Genomic DNA, 23,385 nt, shown 5'->3' with positions numbered 1-23,385 from the left:
TAATTGGATATATAAATAAAATAAAATCTAGTTAAATATAAAAAAATTACAAATAATGTCTTCTTGATCATTTTTAAAGGGTAACTTAACTATGCACCCAAAAAGAGCAATGAGAATTCGTTTTTGGGACGCGTCTGTTAGTTTCCAATTTTGTCGCTGTTGCCACTTCTGTTTCTATTGTCATTTTGTCAACGTGCCCACCGAGTGTCGTCATTGGAATAGAATAGCACAAGGGGTGGGGGGTGGGGGGTGGGGGGTGGGGGATGGGTTGGTATATGGCGAATAGATGCGGGCATGGTTATAGGGGGGAGGCGTTAATAATGATAAGAATGTAAGACATTGCAATAAGCGACCAAATGGCCGACAGATAAGCGCAAGGCACAAGGCACAACAATGGGAAAGGTGCCAATGTGAGAGTGAAATAATAATGCCCCAGATGACAATAATGATGATGATAAAAAGCATTGTTAATAATGATGTTGCCGCTGCTGCTGATGCTGCTGCTCCTGCTGATGATGATGATGATAAAACTAATGGGCCGACGGCAATTAGGTATGAGAAATTTGTGTTTAGGTTTTTTTTTAAATATCGCACAATATGAGAATAAAAACTGAATGGACAGCTTCAACTACACTTGAGCAATTTGCGCACAGTCGAGTGCGCACATTAACCCAGAGAACAAACACAAAAACACACATACCCAGCCACACAGAGACAGAGCACAAAATAAACACAACAACAACAAAGGGCCAGGCAAAATCAACATGGCGCACAAGCGCCGGAAACGGAAACGTCGGCCGGCCAAGCGGGCGGGCAGGCAAACGGTCTTCGGACCAAACGACCCACCGACCGATAGACAAACATTCAGACAGCAACAGGAAAGGCGACCACGACCAAAGCAATGCAAAACAAAAATGCAGTCATTTTTATAGACGAACTGTGTATGCCCTTCGATAATATAAGGAAAGATAGAAAACTTAGAATATATGGAGAAGAAAACATTTAAACTAAACTGTTATGTTAAATAGCTTATCAAATAAAAAAGAAAACTTTGTAATGCACAATTGTGTAAATAATTTGTAATTTTGAAAGGTCAATAATAATAACAAGCTAAAGGAAATATTAGAATATACCCTATAAAAAGAGTCCACAGAGAAAAAATTCTTTCTTATTCAGTTAAAAAATTTGGATTTATGTATATGTTTAGTTAATCTTTCATTTAAACTTTTTTAATGTGTCACATGTATATCTCAGACCAAGATTTTAAGAAAGTATGTAATTAAAAGTGTTAAAAAATATATAAAAAATAAAACTATTAAAAAAAATCTTGAATCTTAATGCATTGCAAATTTACAATAAGTTTCGCGCAACTTTTATAGTCATAAAAAAGTTTTCCCTCAGCTTTTTTCTATAGCATCTAAGCGAATGTTGTAAAAAACATTTTCTATTTAAAAAAAAAAAACTTAACAAAAAATATGTAAGCGTTTCTTTTTTTTTCCTAAAGCCAAGGCAACAAATGCAATTATCCTGTAATACTCTATGCTTTTGGGTCAAAAGGAATAGGACAAAATGGAAATGGGCAACATTTGATAGACACATTTTATTGCTGCATGAAGGCAGCGCCAGTCAGGCAGCAGGCAGCAGCAGCAGCTACTGAAAAGGACGCTCGGCTGGCGATTGTTACAGACATGCACTCATATAGCCCATGCACATGTACATATATATATATTAGAGTGTATATATGTGTGTGTGTGTGTGTGCGTGTTTGCCTAACCACTCTAGACAATGGCGCGTCAATAGCTGCCTCGGCATTTCCTGCTGCCCGGCCAAAACGTAACCCAGCTGCAGCTCCAGCTTCACGCTGTAGTTTATTATTCCCGCTAGTCTAATGCTTTTCTATTTGCTCTCTAACTAAATAAATTTTTATCATGTGCCAAGGTTTAACTGTATGTGTGTGTCAGTGTGTGTGTGTGTGTGTGCTGTAGTCCATCATGCCATATTCATGCATCCGTGGGTAGCATCATTCGGAGCGTTATTCATTTATTCATTCACTTCATTCACTCGCTGCTGGCGCTGTTTCTTATGGTTTTTGTGGTTATTGAAGCGATCATTTGGAACATGCACAGCATTTTCATATTTGTTATTTTCGCTTTTCCTTGTTTAACTTCTTTCCTCGCATTCCGTTTTCCTCTTCCCACTGCTTTTATTATAGTGCCCAAGCGTCTCCCTCTCCGCCTCTCCCCCTCCTCTCTGCTGCTTCATTATTAATGGCCAAAACGTTTAATATGCGAATTTAAGAAAATTACTTTCATAACACGACATTAATGGCGACATATAAATGGCATTACCCACACCCCCAGCCCCAAACCCACCCTGCTCCCCTCTCCATTTCTCCATCCCTCAATCTCTGCCGTCTCCATAACTTGCCGCTGGTTTCGGTTCTTATAGCGCATATATCTGATTTTTAGTGTCGATGAGATTTATCGTCATTGTGGACACACTGCGGAATCTGGACGCGTCGACCGATTCGTGGCTTGACTTATGGCCAGGCGCTTAAGCCGCCGGACTTTTTATATGTACTATATGCAGCTGCTGTTCCCGAAAATGTATGCCCCGCATCACGCTTATACAGATATATATATAAACACATATGCGCCAAGGGGAGAGCTGGCATTGGATGAGTACTCGCTTATTTATTGTCTGTGCGTTGGGACACTTGCGGTCTTGACCAAATAAAATAAAATCGTTTTTAATATTGCCTCGAAATTTGGCATAAACTTAAGAAGTGACAGCAGAAAAAACAAAAGAAAAAAAAGACAATAAGGAAATGTATATTGTATTGTATTTATGTGAGCTATCTGAGCAAATTATTCATAAAAATATTTACGACTATTATTCATTTAGTAAGGCTTTTAATTAAGGCTATATTTTGTTCGTAATAGCTTATTGTGAATTGACATAATAGTAACTCGAATAGTTTATTTAAATTTAGATAAATGAACAACAAGATATAGGGTTTAAAAAGGTTATTTTATTATTTTATAATTAATTAAAATAATAATAGTAATAAGAATAACCATTAGAACAATAATAAGAAGAATAATATAAATAATAATAACAATATTAAAAATAAAAATATCCAAACAATAAAAATAATAATAAAAATAATATTAACAATAATAATAATTATATAAATAATAAAACAATGACAAGCAGCACATTGCTTCAGGACTCACGCGAATAAAAATTTAAATAAAAGTAAAATAACAATAATAAATTACTTTCAAATATGACAGAAATAAAATATGCCTATTTTACATTATATTATGACAATATAAAATCTAAATAATTATAAAATAAATAAGAATAATTACAATACGAATAAAAGAGGTATTTTTTTAAGCGCTAATTTTCTTCCATGTAAAATTCTTAACTTTGTAGAATATAATTTCTGCCCGGGTGTCATAAGAAACTTTATACATTTTTAATACAAAAACATAAAAAATATGAGCTTGTAAAAAACTAAGAATAACTATAAAATAAAAGATACTTTATTTGCCTAGACTATTCTGACTCTAGCTCTTAAAATTTAAGAGATTTGTTCAAAAGACAGTATTTCGACATTGATTTGTACCGATTGCTGATTTAAGACAGGGCTAGTTATCAATTATCAAACTGCGCGGATACTATAACCCTATGCAAAGGTTTCAAGTCTCTCGCTTTTATAGGTTAAGAGATCGACGCTTAGACGGGCAGACGGACGGACAGACGGACGGACCGAAAAATACTGTAAATACAAAATGATATATATTCAAGGAGCTGTTTCCGTTAAATAAACTTAAAACTTACTTCCGAAAGTAATATATTAAAATAAAATTGTATAAATCTTTTCGGTCAATTTCTTACAAACCGGCTTGCGGAGCATGGAACATTGTCAAGTTTCTTTAAGAATTAAAAACCAGAAAAAAATAACAGAAATGGCACTCCTAGGCACTAGGTATTTACTTTCCCTCATTTGCAGATCTTTTGGCCAAATTGAAGAAAATTTCTAAATAATTTCACAAAATCGCAGGAATGTGCTCTGTTTTTTTCGTTCTTTTGCTGACAGCGTTGCCCATTTGCTAGAGTCATCAGTTTACCGTTACTTTTATAAGACGCCAGCATTTCATTTACAGTATTATTTTGTTCCATTCCGGTTCGTTCCGTTTCGTTACTTGATCCTTTGGGTATGCCCATTCGCAATGATGAGCCTCGTATATTAACGAAATGAAGCATCTTTTTTTTTGCTAGGGTGTGATGAGGGGAACGTTGCGAATATTTGCGCCTTTTATGAGGTAAGTTTGCTGAACTGGAACTGCTGCTGGGCGGACGTAGACACAGTTGGGTCAGGTGCCACATTAAAGGGGGCGGGGCGGGGGCGGAGAGGCGTTGCGTTGTTCGGAACTCATCTCGTATTTTGGCTTATCTGCAAGTTTGATGGATTTTTATCCTTTTGGCCTGTCGCTCGTTACGAGAGGGGGAAGGGACGCCTGCTTATGTATTTTTTTTTATTATTATGCCTGTGCTCAGTGCGCTCTCCTACTGCCCCTATTTCTCTCTCGCTCTCTCACTTTCTCTCGTACGCCTTCCTCGTGTTTATTTGTGTTGCTTTGCTGCATTTGTATTTATTTTTTTTTGACGTTTTTGTGTGTGTATTTTTATTATGGCAGCAGACACACGCAGTTTATTTATTGTGCCTGTATTTTCTTTTGGCCATTTTGAGTTCTCTGTCTCAGCCTCTCGCTCTCTCTCTCGCTCTCTCTTCCTCTGCCTGCTCGTCTGTTTCGTTTTCTTCAGTTTGGCATTTATTTATATTCGTTTCCTGTGTTTTCGCCGCTGCGTTGTCGGCGCATTTATAAATATAAATGAGTTTTGCTCGATGAAGGTTAAATTGAAATTTACTTTGTGCACAGCGATGGGTTCCTTTTTAAAGAAAGCACCCAGCCAGGACACGCAGTCCTTTCGCATTTATACATATAGATATATATATATATACAAATATATGTATGTCTTTATGTGTGCTGCATGATGGAAACCTGCTGAAAACTTTTAGACCTCTGCATTTCCGCCTTTATGACTTCCCCCATTCAGTTCAGCTCTCGCTTTTTTGTGGTTTCATTTTAATTTTGATAAGCAAATGCGGCACATCCTTTTTTCCAGCTTCTGTCTCTGTCTGCTGCTGATGCTGCTTCTTCTTAGTAATTCTGGCCGCATGTCCTGGGCGTGAAAAGTTTGTTTGCCTGGCTGCCTTTTGTTTGGCCTTATCATTTGTCAAGAAAAGGCAAAAAAAAAAACGAATTCTTCAAATTGAATATTTGCATAAGTTTATTGAAACAGGCGAACTTCACATTAAATCTTCACTGTGTGTGTATGTGTGTGTGTGTGAGTAGGCGAAGGTGTGCACAGGTATATATTTGCGCCTTCTTTGTGTGCGGCATCTGTTTGATTTGGTGTATTTGATACTGAAGGTTTTCGCCTGATTGATTCCTTTGGCTGTTTCGATTTGATGGCCAGGCTAAATAAATTAACGAAAAAATTCACTTACGAGCTCGTTTTTTCGCTCTTTACAATTTGTCGTTAAAAATATCTCAAATTTGATATTATGCATGGATAAACATATTTTGCTTATTTATGTAAGAGGTTTTTTGTGTTTTTTCTTTACATTTAAGAAAATAAATTCGATTGATTCAATTGAAAATGTATTCACAGCTAAACTTAATGTGAATATCAGATAAAATGAAATTAATTTATTTTTTTAAATATATCCCTTATTTATTTCTTAAATAAAATCCCTATATCAATAGCAATTATGGCCAGACTTAAAGAACATATATACTTTAAAAAAACCTTAAGTATATTACAATTAGTAAGTACAAGTACTAGTAATTAACGTAAATTGTAAAATGTTGCATTAAATAATGTAAAATATTGCATTAATAATATGTCACGTCATGTAGGTCTCTTCTTTTGTATCTCACCAATTGCAAACCAACAATATACATATGGAAAATAAATTAAAAACAGCAATCATTGGCAAGAAACAAAACCAAGCCAATACATCGTCTTTTAGTCAGATTTATTCCTTATAGAGGCTCAGATACAAATTGATATGAGCCAAGTCTTGAATATATTATAATTTGAAAGCACATTACGCCAAACGTATATTAATTAAACTCAAGAGAAAGTACATCAATTAAGATATAATTTTAAAGTTTTATTACGTCGGATTACATATAAATAAATTGCATTAAAAGCTCAGGCCCAAAGTTTTGTGTTTTAATAGAGGCAGAAGAGAAAATTGTCTATTAAATGCCACCCATTTGCACATAGAAATATATTTGAAATAAACAATATACAATTATTTATAACAGAAGGCCACCTGCATTTTTAAGAAATGTGCTCTTCTATACACGAATGTGCACATAAAAATATTAAAATACTTATATAATAAACCAAATAATATTATATTTATATATCTACTTTGATTTTAAGCTTTGAAGCAGAAGGAAGCCAACCTAGTTTTTAAGAAATATTACCTTATATAAACAAAATTTTTGAAATTTTCGAAATTTTTGAAACAGAAGAAAGCCAAATTTATTTTCAGGAAATGTTGTCTTATATAAAACCCGTGTGCACATACAGAGATATATGTATTAAACAAAATAATGTATTTATAAACTGAGGTTTAAAATATTTGAGCAATTTTTGTACAATCCATAAACTCAAACTTACACACACAATTACACACACGCACGCAAAGACTCACGCACACACACTCTCACACGAAATTATCACAATTGCAACTGAAAGCCTCGCATTTTCCTCGAGTTGGGGCTAATTTACACCACCCCAAAAAAGGGTGCTCAAGTTTTATGCGCCCTGACGGATTGTTGCTTTCATTTGTTTTCTTCTCATTTCATTTTTTTGTTTTCTGCGCCCGCCCGTTTTTTCGCCAACTCATGCTAACTGCTGTTGTTGTGGGCGTGGCTGTTGCTCAGATCGATTACCGTTACAAGTGCCAGATACTTGAGCATGAAAACGCAAGCGCACGTGTCTACAGGTGCCCCTCGAACCCAGCCCAAACACAGCCCCCTTACCACCGTTATTGTTGCCCGTCTGTCATTAGGAAGATTGATTTCAAAGCGTGGCGCATTTTTCCACCATTGTTGTGGCAACCGCGCAGCACGCAAAGTCGCAACCAAAATGAAATACTAAAAACACTGAATACTGTCTACCCCTCTGCCGCCCTGCCCCCTGCTCAACCGTGCACCGCTCCCAGCAACGCTCAGCATTTTATTTGGCTTTGTTCTGTCGAGCGGAGATCATTTTTGATTATATTTGCTGTGTGGTATTTTGTTATTGTTTGTTATTGGCAGGTAAATACAAGCTTAATACTTTTCATTTCGTATAAAGCACATATAATATTTTTATGATTTTCTGGCGTTCCGATAAAATATATATTATTTTTATGCCGCCACAAAATATGAAAGTATATAAAAGGTTTTTATTTGCAATAGTCTTTAAATTTGTTCAAGTTTTAAAAGCAAGCAAGCATTATATGACGTTATTTACTCACAATTTTTTTATATTTTTATTTATATTCAAAGACTACTAAAAAACAGTTCAAAATCAAAATTGGACTGCCAAATACTTGCACTTATATGACAACTTTAATTTACTAGAAAAATAAAATTTGTAGCAGCTTTTATTTTCCATTAAAATCACGTTTTGATAAAATATAAAGCAAAGTTCGTGTGTTTGGCTTTGCTTTGCTTCAAAGAACAAACTATTAGACTAAAGATCATAACTTTTGTAAAATTTTAGCAAGCAAACAAACTCTAAACGTAACTTCAACTAAGTGTTAAAGTAAAAAAATTTGTTAAATAAATTACAAATGTTAAATTCAAATTAAATCCGGCATTAATGTCTGTATATTAAATGTGAAATTTCATAAAACTTTGGCAGTTACACCTACAAACAATACAACCCCACCCCCTCCCAGTCACACACACACACACGAACTCAGTTGGGAGTTGGAGCTGCCTAAAAAGTACATTAAAATCACATTAACCCGTCAACGGTTAACGTTGCGTATACGTAACTTTTGTTTATGCGTTTTGCTTAATGCCCTTCTGAAGTACACGAAGCACACGCAAATTGGTTTTTCGCTTTGCTCAGCACTTTGATAAGCCAATGACTATACGCATATATAGTAAGTAACATATATGCATATATATATATATACATATATATAGATGTGTATGTCAACTAAACACCCGCAGCAACCCTTTGTGTGGGCGACATTTAAAACCCTCGACTGTCTGTTCTATCAAGTGGGAAACGTAATTGGCTTTTCGCTATAAATTTCAACAATTGTTTGGCACACATCACGCATACAAACCCACGGCAAGCCCCCGCAGGGACATTAGGCTTAAATTCTCTCTCTCTGTGTGTGTGTGTGTGTGTGTGTGTGTGTGTGTGGTTGCAGGGGTAGCTAAGGGTGTGTGAGTAAATTGTCAAAATTTTGTGGACATTTGGGCGACACAAGCAGCTTATCAAAAATGCAGCATACAAAGTTTGTAACTGTATCGGCTAACACACACACACACACACACACACACCCTCCCCCCCTTGGCTCTTTTTAACCCGCTTGTGCGTGCTTTTGCCAATTGGTTCGCCAAACCATTTGTCGCAACTAGTTTTTAAGTTGGCCCTGTTCCAGCCTCATTTGCATATTTTAATTGTCCACCAAGAAGAGCCCAACAGAAGCTGCCTTTTATTTATTTAACTAATTTATTTGCATTAAACTTTAACTAACTCGAGCAAAAGGCTGACAGACAGGCAGCTGCAGAAGACAGCCCAAAATAAGAAGCAGCAGCTGCCTTCGTTAATCTAATGAAAAGCTACATACAAATTTAATAAACAATGTCCTGGGAGAGCCGAGTGCTTCGTGTTGTAGTCTTGACAGTGTTGCCAACTCGCTTAACAAAACAGTTAGCAAGAAGATTTAGGCATAAAGGTAACCAACACTGGGCGTAGACCTGATTAACTTAACTAAAGAATACTTGGAAAACCTTACTTGCATTGAAGAAAAATTTATAGGTAATTTACTTTCATGTTTTAATTATTTCAATTTACTTTTTGAGAAAAGAAGTTAATATTTCTATACTTAAGAATAATATTACGCGCCTTTCCATATCCAAATTGCTTTTTATTATTTCGATCAACGTCATCCTTATTGCAAAACTTTATGTAATAAACACCTTACAAATTTAAGCGCTCCAAAAGTATTTCGCAAGAGCAACAGAAACTTTTAACTTCATCGACCTTACGAAAATTCAATATTTTATAGTGTTCAACAATAAAAAAACGTTTTATGCACTCCAAATATCGATTAAGATTTCTATAACAAAGGTCCAAGATATCCGACTCATACTACAAGAACTTGAACTGGGATCTGTTGAAAACTTTCTCTCTACAGCTTATTTGAAATGCAATTATATAAATCATATTATCTTCCTACGATTTCTTGGCTTGTTTTACTTTTTTCAATGAGAAAAATACTATTTATTTGATAAAACATAAGCTATTAAGTGCCCTAGTCTACAAATTATTTTCCAAGTAATTCAGACAAACTTAACATGTTCTTTTTTTAATGTAAAAATTTCACAACACAAGCGAGAGGCAGAAAGAGGAAGAGCATTTGTATACGGGCTTATGCCCGGTTATCTAACGGCAACTTGCATGCTTCCTCTTGCTAGACAATATGTAAGAATATATATATTTAAAAAAAAAAAAATAAAATAATAAAACAAGTAAATAAACTTTAGGCGAAAGTTTAGCCAACTTTTTGGCAGTCAGTTGGCGCATTTTAAGTTACGGCAATCGACACGACGGGCAGAGGGAGGAAGCGAGAGCGGAGGCGAGGGCGGAGTGCCACTTGGGTATAAAGGAAACGAGCGAAAGAGGCGGGGACGACAGTGCGAAAGTGAAAAACTGGCGCAGCGAGACAAGAGCTTAAAGTACCGCAACATTTCACAGCTACTGGAATGACGAAAACAAATACAGCCGCAAGCAAAAATTTAGCTTTAGCTGATGCTTTAAAGCAGCTGTTGGAATTAAGTGAGAGCTAGGCAAAAACTCACCTGGCCAACAAATTGAGTTTTGGCCTTGCGAAGTGTTTATCCTTTAGTTGTGGTTGTTTTTGTTGTTGTTATTGCCGCTGGACTGTGTCACGCACAATGGCAACAATGGCTTGGGCGTGCACAAAACATGGCCCAAACTTTTGGCCACGTGACCAAGGAGTTAAACCGGGACTACAATACCACGATACAAAAACGCGCACACAGACACACTCACACTCACAAGACACAGTTTTTGTCGTTGTTGTTGTTGTTGCTGTTGTTTACACGTTTTAATGCATGCCCAAAAAGCAGAGCGCAGCAATTAAAGCATTTGACGAGTGTTATGGTACGAGGGGGGGCTGTGCGTTTGCGACTTCTCAACTTTACTATAACAGTAAACGTGGCGCGTTCGAAATTCTCAATATTTGATTGGCGCTTTAGACACACGCGACATTTACCGTTTTTTGCGCGTACACGAAATGCATCATTTGCATTTTTATATATTTTATTTTGCCTGCTTTGAGTTTTATTCTATGTATTTATTTATTTTTTTCTTTTTTTGTGTCTTCGATTTACGCTGCGTTTATCGCGTTTTACCGAATTCCCGTTTACGAGTGAACGCGATTTATGCGCGAGACAAGCGTCAGCATTTTTGCATACGTTCAAAACACTCCGACGGCTGAGCTTCAACTAAAGCTACAACGGACAACAGCCGCTTCGTTAAGCATCGTCAGGCCAAGCACGAAGCGTGCGAAGCGCTGTAAACGACAATGCGAGAGGACGACGACGCACGAAGCTAAAACGGGCACAACAACACGAAGTGCATAGACGAACATTCGGGCTGCTGAATACGACGCGCAGTAAAACGAGCGAAGGAGAGCGAGAGCAAGCCAAACAAAGCGCACAGCCAGTGGCAATTGGACACAGCAAAAGCTCTCGGCTATTAGCAGCGTTCGAGACCCGAACACAGAATAGGAGCAACAGGATGCGATCAGACAACAATATATATTGTTTAGTTAACTTATAAAAAAAAAATTAACACAATGTACCATATTGTAAATTAATTTATATCTCTAGTTCAATTTTATGCCATCTTCGCCGTTGTACTTCTAAATTGGAAAGTATGTAACTTGAGAGACCGACGCATATAAGTCGAGGTACGTATACGTATATATATATATATGCATGTATGTATATTCGTTCAGTTGTTTTAATTGTTAATTGTTGTGCAGATCTCTTAGTTTGCACATTTTAACAGCGGACTGTAGATTAACATAATGCTTGTTGCGCCCGCAGAAGACCTTGTTGTGTTGTGTCACATTTTGCTCTCCCAGACTCGCAACCAACAGCACGCAAAAGCGCCATCTGTGTGAAAAACTTAGTATTTTACGTGTATAAGAGAGAAGGGGAAATAGGCATAAATGGTTGTCGTCTTAGCTAAAACTATGTTAATAGGTTCTGTTAAAATGAGCTGTTACATTTTTATTTTTTGTGTGTAAATAAAATAAATAAAAAAAGGAATAAAATATATGGATAAATAATAAAATAAAAATAGAACCGTTTTAATGCCACATGAAGGAATACAAGATCTTTGTAAGTTGCAAAATGAAGTAGTTTAGGCAAAATATATTTTCTCTAACCATCTATAAAAAGGACAAGATTTGCATTCTGAATGATCAGAAATTCCAAATCCTATCAATATTTTAAGCGAACAATCGATACTTTCGTTTTCGCACACTTAAAATCAATGCACTCAACTGTTAGCCAATTAACTTGAATGTTTCTCAACACTGAACACACACACTTGAATAACACATGCTGACACATGTACATGTGCACTTGTTTATTGCCTTAGCGAACTTACAAACCCCTTCCTCCTGCACCCCCCCCCCCTCCCCCCACCCTTACAAGCCATATCCACACCCGAAATTACTGTCCCTGTCTCTCTCACGCTTGGTTCCAGCTGCAGTCGATGCGGCTGCAATCACTCAAAGTACAAATTGTCATCAAGTTTCTCTCTAAAAAATGTCACAAAAAAAGACTATGAATACGATCTGCGACGCCTGCTCGACTGCTGAATACCCTGTATTAGAGGGAGGTGCTCGCATTTGTATTTATCCCATTTAATGAATGTGAAAAGGATAAACATTATTTTAAGCTGCATTCTCTCAGATACCCTGTCCTTTCTTTTGAATGCTTGTACTAAGGCATGGCTCATTAGAGCTGCTTTAAAGCGCGCTCTAATAATATTATTTAAATTTATGATTTCATTATTATTATTTTATTTATTTAAATTTAAAGTTTATTTATTGTTATTACCCATTCTTAATTTAATTAAAATTGGTTTTATTGTTTTAAAAAATCCGTAAAAAAAAAGCAATTAGAGGAATCGCCCTCAAGAATTAACATAATAATACGCTAAAAGAAAATCCAGCAAAGAATCTATTAAAATATACATTAGTTAATTAAATATTAATGAATAATATTTTCCTATAGTGCATGATGAGCACAGGCAAGAAGCTAGGCAACACCATGGCCAGCATTCTAATTACAGGGTATTCAAAAGAAAGCAGCAGCAGCAAAACCCAAAAAACGAATTGCAACAAAATGCTCAAACACACTCAACGAAATTGACTTAAATAAATAAATGACATAAAAACAAAGACAAACACATGCACTTCGAGCAGACATCAAGAGAGTGGCCAAGGGGGGCGAGGGGCGAGGGGGAGAGAGAAAGAGATCTGTGGGAGGCGGGGCGAAGCTTGGCCAAAGATAGAGGGTGGGTTAAAGGGTAGAGGCACACACACACACACACACACACACATGCAAAAGTAAATTTACAGCCAAGAAATGGCCAGAGGCGGGTTTAGAGTACAGCGGGACAGGGGGTTGGGGTTGGGGTTGAGGCAGGGTATTTGCAGCTGCCGCTGCTGCTGCTGTTGGCTCGTTTGCAACATTCTCATTTCATTTGATGCAGTCAATGCGCAGAGTGCTGGAACAACAAGAACAACAACAATGACAACATTTAGTAGCTCATCCATTTTCATTTGTATTAAGCGAAAAGCCAAAAGTGGCGTCAACTTTTCGCAGGCACTGTCTCTCGCTCAGACAATGCAATGCGGGCCGCATTACTCAGCGCACAGTTCCCAGTTCGCTCGACGCTTGACAAGAGAACTAAAAATTGCATGCCCCCCCCCCCCCCCCTCTCGGCCCAACCACCCGGCTAACCCAACCAACCCTCTCCATTCCCTCTGCCTCCCCCTCGCTCCGAGGAGTCGCCACCTTTGCCGAGACGCTCGTTAGCGCAGCTGCCATTGGAATTTATCTTATTTTTCATGCCACTCGCCTTTTTATACGGTTTTTCCCTATTTCCCCCCACTCTTCCCTCCCCTTTCTGTTTCGCTTTTGGACATATTGTTAGCCCAGTGATCGATGCAAATTGATGCGTATTGTTAATGCCATCTAAAGAGCTGCCACGAAACAACCCAAAAAGTGGGCTCAAATATTCTGGGCAGAAATTCCAATCGCATCTGGCTAAAAAATGGAAGACTATACGACTTGCAATTGGCATTTATTTATTGATTTAAAAATTAAATCTTTTTAATCAAACGTAAATAATAATATTTATTGCAAAAATAACAATAGAAGCAATTAAAGAAATCGACAGTTTTAATGTATCGGGAAATATACTTAATTAAAAAATTTTCCAGTCCATTCTCAAGCCTGATACAATTAAAATTGATAAAACCCATTTTCACCCAGGGAAGTGAATTCGCCTTAAAATGTTCTAATAACATATAATAATAAAATAGATTTATTTTTTTACCCCTACTATCTAAAACCCCTATTTCCACAAGGCGAAGTGGATTCGCCTCAAATGGTGATACATGTCTTCATTTCATTTCAGAAAGTTCTTGAAAAATAAATTTAAAGTTGAAAAACTGAATACTGAGTATAATATATAATAATTGAATATTTATTTGTTCAGCCCCACTTACTAAAACCTCCATTTCCACCCAAATGAGTGGATTCGCCTTAAACAGTGAAACATGCGTTGATATCATTTTAGAAGGTTCTTTGCAAATAAATAAATATAAGACTTTGGAATTGAAAAACTCAATACTGAATAAATAATAATGGAATAAGCATATTGTTTCAGACCTACTGACTGAAACCTCCATTTCCACCCAGATGAGTGGATTCGCCTTAAACAGTGAAACATGCGTTGATATCATTTTAGAAGGTTCTTTGCAAATAAATAAATATAAGACTTTGGAATTGAAAAACTCAATACTGAATAAATAATAATGGAATAAGCATATTGTTTCAGACCTACTAACTTAAACCTCCATTTCCACCCAAATGAGTGGATTCGCCTTAAACAGTGAAACATGCCTCAATCTCAGTTTTAAAGGTTCTTTGAAAATAAGTTTGACGCAGATCTGATGAAAATATAGGAAAGTTTCATATATGACAGTCATATTAATATCTATCGAAAAAACCCCAATTTTCAGCCAACGAAGTGGATTCTTCTTAAACCATTTGAAGCCAATCGGATAGTAAAATGTTCCATAAAACTTAATAAAACAAATATTTTTTTTACCCCGTCTACCTTAAACCCCCATTTCCACCGAAAAGAGTGGATTCGCCTCAAACGGCAAATCAAGGCCTAATATAATTTTACAAAGAACAAAATCAATAATACTTGTTCCAATTAAGCAAATATAATATGAATATAAAATTTGCTTAAATATATTTATTTCAATCAAATGTTTTCACGAATTCCATATCTCGCCCGTAACAGTAATCTTATGATCTTTGTTGATATCCAGGAAACTTTGCTTCCAATTGCCAGAAATACAGCCACCCTTGCAGGCACAGCCGAAGAGAAAACAAGTACCCCGTCCACAGAAGGTGCCCACCTGTGCCTTGCCGTCGGCGCATATGGTTATGGTGCAGCCCTCGGTGCCGCTGTGTCCGCCCGCATCGCTGCATGTTCCGCCCTCCACGGCATACGACAGGGTCAACGAGTCGCGACAGCAATCCGCCTGGACAGCGCCGATTAAAGCCAAGGAGCAGGCCACGGCCAGAAGGTAGCTCGTCGACGTCTTCATTTTAACTGATAGCAAACCCAAGTGGAGTACTCCATATTTATAGGCTGCTTTTGGGATTAAGCATGAGAGGGGGGCCATTAAGAAAGAGATAGCACGCATCTTTTATCTTTTCGATGGACTCATCTTTCTTCTTTGATAAGAGTTTCTACGGAAATTAACTAATCTTATCATTTTACACAATATTGTTCACTAGCTTGGTGGGATTGCAACTAAATATTTACTTTCTCAATAACTGAGTGTAAATTGTAACTAAATATTTACTTTCTCAATAACTGATTGTAAATAGGTTTTATTTATAGATATTCTTATTACGTGTCATCAGCTCAGGTATTTTTAAAGAAAGCTCAAGTATTGAAGCTTTTGACTTAAAATCAAAACTTCTTCAAATTTCAATTGCAAAAAGTTTATTTTTGTTTTTCCAACAGATTTTTATCAAATTTATTGGAACAGCAAAAACAACAAAGCGGGCTAAAAAGTGCAGCAGTTGCTGCAACAACAACAACAACAACAATAACAACAAACGACAGTTGTCCACAACATGAAGAAGCAGAAGCAGAGGAGGAGGAAGAAGCAGAAACAGCTTGGTAAAAAATATCATAAATAAGAGGCGCTGCAATTTGTTTATATTAAAATGGAGAGTCAAAAACGCGTCCTAAGGTCCTGTACACAGATTTCTGCATTGCATTGCCAAATGTTAGCTGCCAACAACAATAAGTGAGAGCCACCCCCTCCCCCCGGCTATCCTCTCCTGCACCCTTATACCTTACCCCACTCTGGCCAGGCCTGCTGTTTTGTGAATTATGCGCCTTCCGTTGCATGCGGCGGCATCAGAAACCGGAGCCAAGCCTCCGGCTGGCTCAGCCTGCAAGAGAGAGAGCGATAGTCCAACTAAGGCTCTGATGCGCCTGGCTGCATATTTTTAAAGCCAGCGGGCGGGGGCTGCCTGCCGCCCCCACCACAGCCCCGCAGCAGCTTTGTCCTGTGTATTATTTTTACAGTCGCCCACAACAAACGACGCTCGTTTTTGTAATAAAAATGTCATAAATCTTGATTTCTGGAACTAAACCAAAAAGCGTGCGATAAAAACAGGAGTGTATGCCTGTGTATGTGTGTGCATGTGTCTGGCAATATAACTGTCTATTTACAGTTGTGCATATGAAGTACATTTTATTTGCTTTTATTTATTTGCACACGCTTGAACATAATTGATTTATATGTACACATGTTTTTTTTTGTAAATGCAAAGAAAATACATAAAAATATCTTCAAGAGCAAATCTTTTATTGTTTTTAGTTGAAAGCTCGCACCTGAACAGCATTAAGCACTCGAAAAGCTTTCGCTGCATTCACACTTTCGAGCGCCGCAATTGCGACTGGAGTGTGAATGAGAGAGGGAGAGCGACGCACGGCAGCAGCGCTGTGGAGAGAAGAGCGCAGCTGAGCTGAACCGCTGATCGTCTGGAAATGGGGAACTTTGCTGGAAAGTGAGCAAAGCATGAGATTCTATCGTTTATCAGCTGCGCAAAAGAGATAGGCATATAATTTGCATGTGCGCGTGTGCAAAAAGTTTAAAAATCCAATCTCATATCTTTTAAGTGCCGAAGTTTAATTACCGTTGCAAGCAATATCTGGAACAACAAAATGGTTTTTCAGAGAATACTAAAATTTATAGTGTCTATGACAGCTATAAGATATGTATATTGTTTCGATCTGCTCGCATGATATTTTCTTCAAGTCTAATAATGTCATTAACTCAGTTTTAAGTTTTCTTTTAAAATCCTTTAAAAACCATAGCAAACCGAAAACAAATTATTGAACTGTTTCTTCCCCAAATAACATTTAATTTCTTGTAGAATATCTATAGATACCCTAGTTTTAAAATCAATTTGTATCTTTTAACTTATTCTTTCGAAATATTCGAAACAAAAAGGCCAAATAACAAGAGTTAATACCACAATATTATTATATTAATTTAAAATATATAACCACCCAGTTTTTTTTAGGGAAAAAACTTTTTACAAAATATTTTAAAAATTATATTTCTAAAAACCTGTTAGGATAAAGGTTTCCTAATTTTAGAAAAATATTTCTGATAAGGAGAAATTTGTTGTAATAGTAAGAAAAAGTTAGAAAAAACCCTTAAAAGGATCGTATTAATAGATAATTTATATTTTAAATTAATAAAATTTTATATAAATTAACACATTAAATTTTTTTGTGGTTTTTAGAGTAAACTTGAGCGCTTCGTGCTGAGAGTTTTTTGACTTCAAATGCGATATAAAATAGTTCTATACTACTATCTTCAACATTTGTAAAATTGTTTACATATACTAAATTTATATTTATTTAATTATTTTTAGATTGCAATTTATTCAAATTAAACCCGCGACAATGGAGTTATTATTGCTCTTTTCTTGATACGCAAATAACTAATATAGGGAATTCGAGCACTTGTATATCTTGCTAAACTTGACTAATTATTTTGGGGGTCTTATCAAAAAAGAAATTAGATTTTAAAAGAAAAAAATACAACAAATCAGTGAGAACAATGAAACCAATCGACTGATAGAGTCCGCAGACAGATAGACGAGTTCTTTAAAAGCGGAAAGCGTCGATGACCAACAGACATTCAACGTGATATACCCAATATGAGAACTATAACTCTTTGCCTGTTGCTGCTCGTCTCCGGCAGCTGTCTGCTGAGCACATCGGTCAGTCAAATCTAGCACCTAATATTGGGTTTACCCGATAAACTCTCTGGTAAATTTCAGGCCAGCGATGCCGATTCGTTTGACTTTGAGGAGGTGGAGGCCTATGGCTTCATCAAGTCCGTAGAGAAGGCTCTGAAGAAGGCGCTGAGCACGTTGCGTGGCGTTAATTGCACCATCAAAGAGGTGATTGATGTGATGCTTGCGACCACCAATTATGTGGATGCCCTCGATGACTGCGGCGTGGCTATACCCAAGGATATTGCCAAAATCGTCAAGAACTGCAAGAGCATTATAGCCCTATGCGAGGATATCATACATCTGAATAGCACAATTTGCGCCGATGAGGAGGATGGCAAAGTGACATCAGGCAAGTGCTTCTTGGGACTGTTTGAGGCCATCATGAAAGTGACCTATAAGATAAACATCACCCTGAAGCTGATCGCCAAGCTGCCAGCCGATACGGAAAGCTGTTTTGTCGATGCCACCAAAAAGGTGGAGCAGAGCTATAATGACTTTTTGCCAAACATCGATAAGTGCATCGACCAAATGTAATATCAATGCGGAATTATAAAGAACATTAAAAAGTAAATAAAAAAATGAGTAAAAATATTGCAATCGAAATATCAAGAAAGAATACTTGATTCTAAGGGACTCTAAAATTTCAAATTGTGGGAGATTTTATCAAAGTTCTACAAAAAAATTAAATTGTTAATCGAGAATTATTTTATAGTCAAGCGCAACTATAACAAATGTAACCAACAAAATGATATATCTGTTTATTACCATATTTTAGACTATTTCAGGTGTGGGTTTTTTGGACTTCGCTTCGGCTATTTGGCATATCAGTTGATAAGTCGATAACAATTTAATTGTTTTTTTATAAAATCCCCATGAATATCAATTCTTAGCGCAATTTAAATGAGCTTATCAATGCACATAATTAGAGTGGAAGTATGTGTAATAAACGAGAAAGTAAGAATATCTGCGGAACGTTGAGGATTTAAAACCCTAGTAGATATTTGCCTTACGATTTTGCAGATATGTGAGAATCGTAAATGCTCATTTGATGAAAATATCTTGGAAAACAGTATCTTGATAGTTCCTGATGTCAATGTTGATAACATTTTCCATATATAAAGGGAGCAGACTGAAACTTTTAAATGCCTAGTTTGGTTAAGATATCGTTAAAAGCATAAGTCTTTCATAAAAGACCTTAATTTTCGACAGATGGTTCCTATGATAGCTATTTTAATGATAGTCCGAAGTAGATAAGATTTTGAATATATATGAGAAGCATAGTCAAGCTAATAAATGCTAATATATACTTTATGGGGTCGGATATGTCGCCTATGCGTTACATAATACCAAAGACAATATAAACACTAAGATGAGTAACGCCCATACATTTGCATGCGACGCAAAAATTTCTAGCCTGGCTTCCTATCTGGCTTTTACGACTTTAAACGACATGCTAGCCGACTGCTGTTCGTTCAGACGAACGAATGCCGAAGTCGCGGCTTGCTGATGCTGACACGAGCAACAAAGTTAGTCGCTAGCCTGCCTACAGCAAAGCTGGTCGATGGTGCTTTGCGTCGCTCCGTTTTCGAAGTACATTGAGCGAAAAATGTATAAACTTACGATCGACGCAAAGTACTTTTGCTTTATCCATGAAATGCATGCTTAATTTAAATGAACCATTTACCTAAATACTAACGATAAATTTTACAGGAAAATTGAAGCATAAAATAATTTTTGAGCAATTTTGGTAAATAATAAGAGCTAGAGTCAAAAAACTTGACATGTAGCTTCTAGAATAGTATATACATATATATCAGGTATCTTTCATTTCATGGAAATCACCACCTCCCCGCTACAACGTCATAGCTATACATCAAGGAAATAATCCAATTTATGCTGCCCACCAATATAAGCCACAGTTTAAATGCAATTGTCCTTTTGTGAACACACGAATATATTATAGTACAATAAGTTCTACTGCTGAAAATTTCATCAAGATCGGTTAAGTAACACGAAAGAAAATGTGTTTTGGCTGCCAACGTGTCTGCGGCAGCTAGCGCAAATTGCAAAAACTTCTGTATACGTGTACACACACATTCGTGCGCGTCTTCTTTGAATTCTATCAACAGCATTGAGATTGTATTGTTTTCGGTTCTGCTATTTTAATCCGTTTTTTTCTCATTTTAACCCAAGTCTTGGTGTGGCTGTTGAGTAGGGGTGACAAATAGTGTGGTCTGTTACGAGTTCGGTACCTATCGAGGAAACATATTTTTTTAATGTATTGTTATTACTGCTGAAGCAAAAGAGCGCGTAGCGCGAGCTGAATTTGGTGTTGGTAGAAGAGGGTTCAGGGTATTCCCTAGTCGGGAGCTCCCGTCTGGAGCCTCTTACTTGTTATATATATTTTATTACAATTGAGTTAACATTGAGCTATTTTCATATATAAGCAAATTACTAACGAGGGGAATTCTGGCACTTGTATCTCTTGCTGCGGGTGCTAATAAACTTGGCTAATTATTTTGGGAATCTTATCAAAGAAATTAAATTTTAATAGAATATAAATATAACAAATCAGTGAGAACAATGAAACCACTCGACTGATAGAGCTCGCAGAGAGATAGACGAGTTCTTTAAAAGCGGAAAAACGTCGATACCCAACCGACATTCTACGTGATATACCCAATATGAGAACCATAACTCTTTGCCTGTTGCTGCTCGTCTCCGGCAGCTGTCTGCTGGGCACATCGGTCAGTAGAATCTAGCACTTAATATTGGGTTTACCCGAATTACTCTCTGGTAAATTTCAGGCCAGCGATGCCGATTCGTTTGACTTTGAGGAGGTGGAGGCCTATGGCTTCATCAAGTCCGTAGAGAAGGCCCTGAAGAAGGCGCTGACCACGGTGCGTGGCGTTAATTGCACCATCAAAGAGGTGATCGAGGTGATGCTTGCGACCACCAATTATGTGGATGCCATCGATGCCTGCGGCATGGCTATACCCAAGGATATTGCCAAAATCGTCAAGAACTGCAAGAGCATTATAGCCCTATGCGAGGATATCATACATCTGAATAGCACAATTTGCGCCGATGAGGAGGATGGCAAAATGACCTCCTCCAAATGCTTCTTGGGTCTGTTTGAGGCCATCATGAAACTGAGCTATAAGATAAACACCACACTAAAGCTAATCGCCAAGCTGCCAGCCGATACGGAAAGCTGTTTTCTCGATGCCACCAAAGAGGTGGAGCAGAGCTATAATGACTTTTTGCCAAACATCGATAAGTGCATCGAACAAATGTAATATCTATGCGGAATTATAAAGAACATGAACAAGTAAATGAAAAAAAAAGGGAAAGAAGGGCTATCTTCGGCACGCCGAACATTTAATACCCTTACAGACCCAACCTTTTCATAATGCTCATAGTGCTTTGCCCGTATCTTAGAAGCACAGGGAAAATAGTTAATGCCGAGTATGGTTAAGATATCTTGAAAAACAAAAAAGTTTTCCATACAACAACTTAATTTTCGACCGATCGTTTCTATGGCAACTATATGATATAGTTGTCCGATATAAATAAGATTTTGCCTAAATGGAGGGAGCATAGTAAAACTTAAAATGCCGAGTTTGGTCAAGATATCTTGAAAAACAAAAAAGTTTTTCATACAACAACTTAATTTTCGATCGTTCCTATAGCAGCTATGTGATTTAGTGGTCCGATGTTGATAGAATTTTGCATATATATGGGGAGCATAGTACAACTAATAAATGCCGAGTAAATTCAAGATATCTTGATAAACAAAAATGTTTTTCATACAAGAACCCACTTTTCGACCGATCGTTCCTATGGCAGCTATATGATATAGTGGTCCGATCCAGCTGGCTTTGACATATGTCCTGCGTACAACAGAAAGATGAACTTCTGCAAAGTTTCATAAAGATAGCTTTAAAACTGAGAGACAAGTTTGCATAGAAACAGATAGACGGGCAGACGGGCATTGCTATATCGACTCGGCTGTTGATACTGATCAAGAATATATATACTTTATGGGGTCGGAGATATCTTCTTCTATGCGTTACACATCTCACGACAAAATTATAATACCCTCTGCAAGGGTATACAAATTAGTAAACATTTTACAATCGAAATATCAAGTAAAAATACTTGATTCGATGGGCCTCTAAAACAGTGAATAAAAGTCAGTTACCTTCAAACTTTGGGAAATTTTATCGAAGTTGTACAATATCTTTACTTTGTTATCCGAGCATTATTTTATAGTCAAAAATATATGTTGTCAAGCGCAACTATAACAAATCTATATTCTATCTGAATTATTATATCTGTTTGTTCCCATATTTTAGAATATTTCAGACTTTTGGACTTCGCTTCGGCTATTTGGCATATCAGTTGATAAATCGATAAAAATTTAATTGTTTTTTTATAAAAACTGAAATAAGCTTATCAATGCACATAATTAGAATGGAAATATGTATAATAAACGAGAAAGTAAGAATATTGCGGAACGCCGAAGATTTAATACCCTTGTAGACATTTGCCTTACGATTTTACAGATATTTTTAGTTTGATGAAATTATCTTGGAATACAGAGTATCTTGCCGTGCAATTTAAACAATCTTTCCTATGACATCCTATATGATATAGCATAGTGGCCCGATGTTGATAAGATTTTCCATATACATATATGGGGATCGTAGTGGAACTAATAAATCCCGAGTATGGTCGAGTATCTTAATATAAAATAAAATTATAATATCCTCTGAAAGGTTATTTAAAGGTTTCTACATAAGAGCCTTTTTTCAGCTGATAGTTCCTATGTCAGCTATATGATATAGTTGTCCGATTTTGATCAAATTTCGCATATATGAAGGGAGCAGACTGAAACTTTTTAATGCCTAGTTTGATTAAGATATCTTTAAATACATGTCTTTTATAAAAGACCTTAATTTACGACAGATTGTTCCTATGGTAGTCCGATATTAATAACATTTGGTTTATATATCAAAAGCATAGTAAAACTAATAAATGCCGAGTTAAGATATCTTTATGCGATACAGATTTCATGACCAAACATTAATACCCTCTACAAGGGCATCAAAATTGGAGTCTGCAATTAATATTCCAACAAGCGACGGGTGAAGACCGTGCTTCTTTATATTAAAAGAATAACTATAAAATATGACTCACCCAATTTAATGTTGACATATGATAATAATGATTTATATATTGTTTAATTAGTTTTGATGAAAATGTTTCCAATGTGTTTTATATTCATGTTTTCCAAATGCATTAAGTTGAACATGCTGAAATTTTGATATGCGTTTCCAAATGCATTAAGTTGAACATGCTGAAATTGCGTTTTAGA

The 23,385-nt window shown here is 36.6% G+C and overlaps 3 protein-coding genes across 3 annotated transcripts; 2 read left to right on the top strand and 1 right to left on the bottom strand.

Moving 5' to 3' along the window:
- Positions 1-14,938: 14,938 nt before the first annotated feature.
- On the bottom strand, positions 14,939-15,277 carry LOC135438966 (protein Diedel-like). Its single transcript, XM_064697533.1, has one exon. It carries the CDS (start codon positions 15,275-15,277, stop codon positions 14,939-14,941), a length of 339 nt encoding a protein of 112 aa, XP_064553603.1.
- Positions 15,278-17,916: 2,639 nt separating this feature from the next.
- Positions 17,917-18,554, top strand: LOC135438965 (uncharacterized). The gene is made up of 2 exons (XM_064697532.1): positions 17,917-17,987; positions 18,048-18,554. The coding sequence occupies exons 1-2, from the start codon at positions 17,925-17,927 to the stop codon at positions 18,537-18,539; spliced, it is 555 nt and encodes a 184-aa protein (XP_064553602.1). The 5' UTR covers positions 17,917-17,924; the 3' UTR covers positions 18,540-18,554.
- A 2,072-nt stretch (positions 18,555-20,626) lies between these two features.
- LOC135439378 (uncharacterized) lies at positions 20,627-21,322 on the top strand. The gene is made up of 2 exons (XM_064698100.1): positions 20,627-20,752; positions 20,813-21,322. The coding sequence occupies exons 1-2, from the start codon at positions 20,690-20,692 to the stop codon at positions 21,302-21,304; spliced, it is 555 nt and encodes a 184-aa protein (XP_064554170.1). The 5' UTR covers positions 20,627-20,689; the 3' UTR covers positions 21,305-21,322.
- Positions 21,323-23,385: the final 2,063 nt, after the last annotated feature.

The sequence above is a fragment of the Drosophila montana genome, unplaced genomic scaffold, assembly GCF_035044405.1.
Source record: "Drosophila montana isolate Dmon_TW-CO22-7 unplaced genomic scaffold, ASM3504440v1 contig_402_1, whole genome shotgun sequence".
NCBI classification, from domain to species: Eukaryota; Metazoa; Arthropoda; class Insecta; order Diptera; family Drosophilidae; genus Drosophila; species Drosophila montana.
This window is presented reverse-complemented; position numbering and strand designations above follow the sequence as displayed.

Bases quoted from the DNA above. Each gene is read 5' to 3' on its own strand.
- LOC135438965 (XM_064697532.1), top strand. From the start codon at position 17,925: ATGAGAACTATAACTCTTTGCCTGTTGCTGCTCGTCTCCGGCAGCTGT. The intron at 17,988-18,047 runs GTCAGTCAAATC...GGTAAATTTCAG, and splicing joins GCTGTCTGCTGAGCACATCG to GCCAGCGATGCCGATTCGTT.
- LOC135438966 (XM_064697533.1), bottom strand. From the start codon at position 15,277: ATGAAGACGTCGACGAGCTACCTTCTGGCCGTGGCCTGCTCCTTGGCT.
- LOC135439378 (XM_064698100.1), top strand. From the start codon at position 20,690: ATGAGAACCATAACTCTTTGCCTGTTGCTGCTCGTCTCCGGCAGCTGT. The intron at 20,753-20,812 runs GTCAGTAGAATC...GGTAAATTTCAG, and splicing joins GCTGTCTGCTGGGCACATCG to GCCAGCGATGCCGATTCGTT.